Source organism: Sycon ciliatum, chromosome 10 (assembly GCF_964019385.1).
Source record: "Sycon ciliatum chromosome 10, ocSycCili1.1, whole genome shotgun sequence".
In the NCBI taxonomy this organism is placed as follows: domain Eukaryota; kingdom Metazoa; phylum Porifera; class Calcarea; order Leucosolenida; family Sycettidae; genus Sycon; species Sycon ciliatum.
The window spans coordinates 8,129,392-8,137,588 of record NC_088652.1 but is presented as its reverse complement, the minus strand read 5'-3'; the positions used below and the strand labels follow the sequence as shown (position 1 = coordinate 8,137,588).

At 45.5% G+C, this 8,197-nt stretch overlaps 1 protein-coding gene across 1 annotated transcript; it reads right to left on the bottom strand.

The window, feature by feature from the left end:
• Positions 1-3,869: 3,869 nt before the first annotated feature.
• On the bottom strand, positions 3,870-4,205 carry LOC135826597 (mannose-binding protein C-like). The gene has a single exon (XM_065339201.1). The coding sequence runs from the start codon at positions 4,203-4,205 to the stop codon at positions 3,870-3,872; it is 336 nt and encodes a 111-aa protein (XP_065195273.1).
• Positions 4,206-8,197: the final 3,992 nt, after the last annotated feature.

The following is an 8,197-nucleotide window of genomic DNA, read 5'->3' as shown; positions in this document are numbered from 1 at the left end:
TTTGCAATGTTTAGGGAAGATACACATGTAGAAGGGTAGCTAAGCTCAGGCAGAAGTAAATGAGCGATATGACTAATACAAGTACTTCCAAAATATAAAAGTAGAGGTATAGCACTGTTCACGATGAGAGTCAACTCAACAATAACATTGGGGTTGGTGAAAGTTGGACATAGCAAGATGGAACGGGAAACGAAAAACGGTAAACATGGAGAGTAGGTGCAACAACGAGAAACTAACGTGCGAAACAATAACATGCATGGTAAAACTTATCAAACTGACCCGACAGCAGAATTATCGAGATCTGAACTGACAGACAGACAGGCGTTCTTGTGATCACAGCGACCCTTTTATACCAGACTGTTAGGAGGTTTTGCGGCAACAAGGCGATGACTACATGTCCTTCGAATGACTCTCCGTAGCGCAGCCTTTACATGTAGACCAGAAGGAGCAGCTGAAACTGGGAGAGCTTTTTGGTAAGAGACAGAGAGACATACGCGCACACAACAATAACAACCGTATACGAAAATGGGACAGCTCCCACAGGTGATTCTCAATAAAACTGCCTGAGAAAACAAGACAAAGAACAGAAGGGAAGACAAGCTGGCGAAGGAAGCATAGATAATTATAGTGAATGGGATATTCTAGCTCTGACCATTTGCTGATGGGTCTGACAAACACACCTTCCACGCCGTAGAAGACGCGTTCCCAGGGATTCGGAAAACTAAGCCTGACTCAATCGTACACGGACGGTGAAAAAACATCCGATGACCAGGTTCCTAAGCCCTCTCGCTTAGGCGAGGAATACATATTGTGTGCTAATCGCACCGCAACAGTGTAGTAAAGGACACATATGGACTTCCAAAGGGATCGTGTACGCAAGTCCAGAACTAAAGCGAAGCACATACACAATTACGTACACAAATGTGCCAGACATTCAGAACACTATATGGCCTCGGGCAAAGTCATCATGGCTCCAAAAACTAATTCTAACCCAGCAGGTCAAAGTGGCAGGGGATTGAGACTGGGAAAGAAAAGGACAGCACAAGGTGAAACACTCAACGTTACAGTCCGTTTCAAAAAGACTTGCAATCCTGGCGATCGCCCGCGGAGTTTGGCGTCTTACCGTATGAGCACTCGAGCGCTGCCTGGAAAAACTCACTGTGAACGCGAAGAAATATTCCGCGCGAACGCAGGAAAAATGACAACTCACTCACGTTGATACAGTCATGTACATCTGGTTTACAACAAACGAGTTCTTCTTCGTATCGATAATGGAGTCAGAGAGGACATGTCGAAACGAAAGAGTTGTAAATGTTGACGAGCGGCATGTGTCCCAATTCGTTTTGTGACCAAAATAGTTTCTCTGAGCTGCGATGCAGTTTACTCACCGTGTGACGAAAACGACATCGACACGGACTCATTCCCAAGGCAATGACTTGCCGGGCAAAAGCTATCCATGTGACTTCGACGAAATTTTGAGAAAAGCAGACGCTTGTGAACGCTGATAGAAGACGGCGTTGACTGCTTAATTCAAATCAATTGGCGATCTTGAAACTAAAATAAATCTCAAAAAGCTACAGCGCGATGACTTCCATATTCACTCACGCCATTGCAGTGTTGTGGGTGTGTTCACATGGCGTGAGCCAGTCAAGTGTCAGTCAGTTCGGCAGGAAGCGCGAGCTTCAACAACAAGTCGTTTGGTGCAGCCATCTTCTTTGTCTTGTACCAGCTTGATCACCAAAACAATGAAAAAAAAAGTTTGACTTGAGGATAGGTTGGGATTTGAACTCACAACTAATTACCGGTACTTCATGGTCAGCAGACAGCATTCATAACCACAAGGCCAAAAAGGAAAGGATAAATCGTGGGTTTTGATAAAAAAATCGATACTGGCTTCCTGGGCAAATTCTAAACCATGGGAAAAGGCTGGAAACCTGGCCGAAATTCTAACTCCTTAACGGCTGGTCCAATTGTTCCGAAACCTTCACAGAACAATTTGCCGTGTCCTAACAAGCCATTCTATGTACTTTGTTGTCCAAATTTCCCTTATCTACATACTTTTTAAGACCCAAACCTGATTGTAAATCTTTTTGAAACAGACTATAGGAGCTGTTGTCTAGGTGAGGCATACGTACGGTAAGAAGACACCTGTGGATATTTGGAATCCAAGGATACTTGGCCCTTCCCTGGGCATTAGACCAGCAATCACTGTAAGATCTGCACTGTCATGACGCCTATTGCCACAGCAGATGCATAGCATCTCATCAAAGATGCTATGCATCTGCTGTGGCAATAGGCGTGATCACGGTTCAGCCTATCTCCAAGAATTCTTGCCAATGCAATACTGCTAGCGTTATAACGATAGTCTCTGCATGTTCTGAGCAGAGCATGCAAGAAATATAATGCATCTTACCTCCTCCCTCATGGTCCGTTTCGAATAGCGCCTCAGGAACGATCGTGATCGTGTGCATTGTGTCGTGTACCAGAAAGCATTATTCTACGTCACGATCAGCAGCGGTGATCACTTGTCACTCCAAACCACAAGCTTCTCCTTGCGCCACCAACATTTTTCGTTGCAACAGTTGATGCAAAAGTGACTGAATTTTTGCGTGTAGTTTTTGGATTTTACTGCAAGAGGAATGATGAAATCACGTGCCTCGTGACACAAGAATGCCAGGTCTCGTAGGTCTTCTAGATCATTGTTCCCTTCAAAAGATTTTGTGCGGGCTTTGGAATGTTGATCTACACCCCAAAGCAAACCTACCGGCAAAATTTGAGCGAAATCTGAGAGATCGACTTGCACATATGTTCTGGTTTTCTCAGACATGCTCTCTGAAATACATTGATATGCATTACTTGTATTGTCACTTCATCACGGATCAGCTTATGAGAAGGCTAGCCGCGCTTGCTTAGCGATGCCGACGCAAAAACGTCGAAAAAATAATACCCGCTAGAGGACTAAAGAGCAGAGCGATGTGATGGGACCTGTTTACATCTTTGTCCACTTACAGTAGTGCAATAAATGTCAACAGTGTACATGTACATGTACATCGAGGATGCCACTTGTTCTCTGATTGTAATGCTACATGATTGCCAAAGTACCCTGGTCACCACCCCCTGCAATCACAATACCCACTATAGGGCTGAGCAAACAAGACCACTGTGTAATGATTGAGTTTTATTTTTTTATTGTAACAAACTTGATTTTGGTTTTTGATTGAAGTTCTTTATTTTACACATGGATTTTTCTGATTTCTTCTCCAGTGTATTATTTATTGCATTTTTAAACCATTGTATTAATTTGCCCGTGAAAGAGCCCGAAAAAACCCGTGTAGGTGATATGTTCCGTAGGATGTCAATCCGCGGAGGCACCTCACAACCAGCAGATGGGTTTGATGATATGATTGCTTTTACTACTTTTATTAGAATGACTACTCAATTATATTATGGGAAGAGATGGCCAATGTCAGATCCGAAAAAAGGACACTTCAATAAGATGAAATAGAAAAGAAGACAGACAATGTAACGAGGAAGAAAAACAATCGATTGAACAAGATGTCAGAATAAAACACGCAATGGCAATGTTTCGGGGGGTGGGGGATGGAAGGGTGGCTAAGCCAACAATGGATGAACGCAATGATATCAACTTGCTTAGGATTAGAGGGATTGACAGAGAGGACTGTTCACAACGACAGCCATCCCAACAATATTATTTGCTGTCGGTGTAACGAAAATGTGACGCAGCAAGGTGCAAAGGAAAACGAAAAGAGAAAAAGAATATATGGAAGAGTAGGCGCTAGAATCGAGAAACTAATGCTTGTAACATTCCCACGCATCACAAACCTTAGCAAACTAATCCGACGGCAGAATTATCGAATCCTGAACTGACATACTGACAGGCGTTCTTGTGAGCATGGAGCATCGTTAAACATTCCAGTACCACCATCCATCTCCACACAGTCTCCACCGCCCGGACCCACGTTGTTCGGCTCGCCCTTCAGAAAGTTGTTGATCACAGCGGGCCGCCCAGAGACATCTACGAACCTTCCCTCGGTTTTGAAATCATTGTAGAACAACCAGACACCAGGAACGCCTGTGAATGGGCGGATGAGATTCTCCAGGACAATGAATTCTTGCATGTTGCTCGGACTGGCCAAGTCTCCACCATTCCGTCGGCAGTTTCGGCGCGCTTCTCCACGGGTCATGGGGCGATTCTCGTAGCGGTAGATCAAAAGTCCAGTTCTGGAGTTTCTGCAACACTGGACAGTCATTTAAGCTGTTCTTGCCTCGCGCTTGCTCACAGCACTGGAGGTGCTATTGACCTTCTTTGCAGTTGTGTAATCACCTGCTGCACGTCGCTCCTCCGCCAGTTGACGTGCCTGATCTATCTCTTCTTCGTCCATGGAGGATAAGTAATCTTCAGCATTGCGCTTACTCTTATCCGCGGTAATGTCGTCAGCCAAAGTCATTGAGACCAGGCACAGAACAAACGTCAGAGCAATGGTAAGACGCATCATGGTTGTGTCACTAGAGGAAAGAATAATTATATTTCTGATAATTAACACAGCTGGCAATAGCGACTGGAGGTTGGAATTGATCAAATGAGGGTTTCGTCCCTGAACTTAGTCAGCTCATCATGGTCCTTTTATACTCGCTTTCGTGAGATCTTTGAGGCGGGCAGGTGCTGACTAGTTACTATACTATAGCTCTTTGTTCCTGTAATATCGCTAAAATGGACAGTTGACGCTGGGGGAGCCGTTGGTTAGAGTAGGGACAAGCCATACGAAAACACGTACATAATGCACACAGTCTTTAGCATGAACTTGTTGAGGGCATGGGAAAAGGAAAAGTCTGTGAAATACAAAATGACTTTCACCACTTTAGTATCTGCCGATTATACGTCACTGCTGATGCAGTGAGACTTCCATCAGAGTCGGGGCGCCGCTGCGGTGAAGACACAATGGCAACTGTTTTTCATTTAAATTACCCAGGCAAGGACCAAGCATTCTTGGATTGCAATCACTGCTGGTTTCTAGTTACCGAATGTTTGGCCTCGTCAAGCGCTCATGACGTAGGGATATTTCACCTTGTGGCGTTCTTTTCTCATCCTGTCGTAGGCGTTGCCACATTGAAAAGCTGGGTTGGCGGAAGGTATTGGAGCCAATATACTTAGTTATGGCCACGCGGTGTCCGTAAGATCGACGTCTAATTTTTCTTATCCTGCCGCTACTGAGGTTATCCCTCCCAATCATTCAATTTTATACATGTAGGTGTAAAAGCGTCACCCACTACCTTGTTCAGGCAAAGTTGGAGAATGCCTGAATAGTTTCAAAGCTGACTACGCCCTTCTCCTGCCTACAAACACACGCACACGCAAGCACCCATGCCATCCCTCTCTCACTCTCACACACACGTTGCCCGTGGACGACAAGGAATTTACGACATGCCGGCACCACGGAACAAAATCAATGGGCATGGATATCTTGACTCCGCTCGTCTCCAATAGCACCATGAATAGTTTTGAAACTTGGATGCTGAGCAAATAGTGTTCACGCTAAGCGACTTGCCTCGTTGTCGCACTATCTATCTGTATATATATCTCGTTACCTTGGTGGACTGTTCTGTCATAACTGGTAGCATATGGTTTTTTTACCTTTATTAAAATGTGAATAGTTTTGAATGTCCCCTATGCCTATGGTAGAGTGCTCGGCCAGCTGAGCAATGCTCGTTAAACTTCGATCCTTGATATGAGTGACGTCTTTCTCTAAGAGGTCTGCCATCAGGTAACTTAACGACGAATGGAACATGGAAAATACCAGCCGCGCTCTAACACGCGTGCGCTTCCATTACTGTTCATCTCCGGGTTCCCCAGGTTTGCATGCATAGTACAGTGTGCCTCTCAAGGGTGCAGTGCGTGTCCTGGACCTGATCTCAACTAGCGTGCTTGTGTTGCCGTCACCACTTAGCACAAGAGCGCTAGTACTAATAGTCTTTTGTACGGGCAAAACCAAAATTTGATCGTGACTGCCACAGGTGGAGTGTGATACCCAGGAGTACGCATTGTTCACATTATGCATAGTGCGAACACGGTGTTTGTACAAGCCACTTGGAACCAGTGGGTGTTCATACAGGAAAATCCAGTTGCATGCCAGGCATGTAAGATGTGGTCCGCGTATCCAGAAAATTTGGTGGATCGGGGGGAAATTTGATTTAGGCACCAACCTATTAAAGTGGCACAATTACATGCAGGTAGATGTTACTTGAAAGTAATATTCTAAAGGTCAAGGTATCGATTGCCGCACGGGATTGAGTCCGCCCTGCACACCCAGAAAATCATACATGTACTAGCAGTTAAATGGACAGGTATACGCACATGTACATGTACATGTATACGCACATGGTAAATGTAACGCACTAGCAGGCACTCCGCTAACGCAAACGCGCATGTGCACAAGGAGATAAGCCGAAGCTGGAATCCGAGCCGCTTGTCAATCTAATAATTATTGTGTAGGCTTTCTGGGAGACTGTAATTGCAATTTAAGATGAGTACTTTCCCAGTTGGTAATGCGAACATGGCAGCATGCGGTTGAAGACCATTCGCAACCAGCTCTAATTAAACCATACTGCGCCCACCGCACAGCATTCTTTCGGATCTGTGGAGAGTTGGCCGTTCCCAGGGCATTCTAAGACCTGTCACCATAGCATTATTAAGGATATATTGGCGTCGCCTTTTCGTACTCAGTGAGACGTAGGGTGTCTAAGCCAAAAATACTAAGAGGATCCTGAAGCAGTCGGCACCTCCCCGTTAAAGAGAGTAGCTAGCACACAGTATAAAATGGGAAGCTGAAACAACAGAAACCAAACCAACAGTTGATCCACATCGGTCATATAATTAGTCGATATTGACAAAATTAACCTTCAGAAAATATTCTCTACTTTCCAGTGAAGTGAATATGATGCGTCTTACCATTCTTCTGGCGTTTGGTCTGTGCCTGCTCTCAATGACTTTGGCTGGCACAATTTCCTCAGAGGATAGCGGAAGCTATGCTGAGGTTCTCTTTGACTCCCTGGACGAAGAGGAGATTGACAAGGCACATAAACTGGCTGAGGAGACTGCATCGTATGCGAGCAAGAACCATGCTGAGGAGTACTTGGACAACCTGGACGAAGAAGAGATTGATCAGGCACGCCAAGTGGGTGCGGAAGCACATTCAGCAGGTGCAAAGAAGGGCAACAGCACCTCCAGTGCTATGGGCAAGCGGGAGGCAAGAACAGCTTCAATGACTGCCCAGTGTTGCAGAAACTCCAGAACTGGACTTTTGATATACCGCTACGAGAATCGCCCCATGACCCGTGGAGAAGCGCGCCGAAACTGCAGACGGAATGGTGGAGACTTGGCCAGTCCGAGCAACATGCAAGAATTCATTGTCCTGGAGAATCTCATCCGCCCATTCACAGGCGTTCCTGGTGTCTGGTTGTTCTACAATGATTTCAAAACCGAGGGAAGGTTCGTAGATGTCTCTGGGCGGCCCGCTGTGATCAACAACTTTCTGAAGGGCGAGCCAAACAACGTGGGTCCGGGCGGTGAAGACTGTGTGGAGATGGATGGTGGTACTGGCATGTTTAACGATACTCCATGCTCACAAGAACGCCTGTCTGTCTGTCAGTTCAGGATTCGGTAATTCTGCTGTCAGTTTGCCAAGGTTTGTGATGCACGCAATTGTTGGCCACGTGAGTTTCTCGATCCTCTACTTCCCCCCCCCCCCTCTCTCATTCTCTCTTATTTTTCTTTCTCTCAGTTCTATTTCTTATATTGCTATCTGCAACTTTGTTTCACAGCTTATGTGAATCAAGCATTGTTGACTGCTAGGGTGGTTATGGCTGTTAGCGGTGCATTGCATGTACTTCACTCCATCTGCCATTGGTGAAAAATCATGTCATTAGCGGTCTTTCAGTGCTAGCCTTTACCCCATTCCAGTTCCTCCTGAATTAGAATCAAAGTATTGAAGTTTCTGAGGTTGCATTTCATTGCATTAAAATGTATTGCTTCATGCCCCCCCCCATCCATGTTTGTATTGGCGTCCCAGGGTTTCTTCGCCGTGTCGTTTGCATTCACCCACGATTTAGTCATTCCAATACCTGCAATCCAATCTGGTCTCTGTTTTTGTGACTTGCGTGCTCCCAGTCAGTTTTTGGT

Bases quoted from the DNA above. Each gene is read 5' to 3' on its own strand.
- LOC135826597 (XM_065339201.1), bottom strand. From the start codon at position 4,205: ATGACCCGTGGAGAAGCGCGCCGAAACTGCCGACGGAATGGTGGAGAC.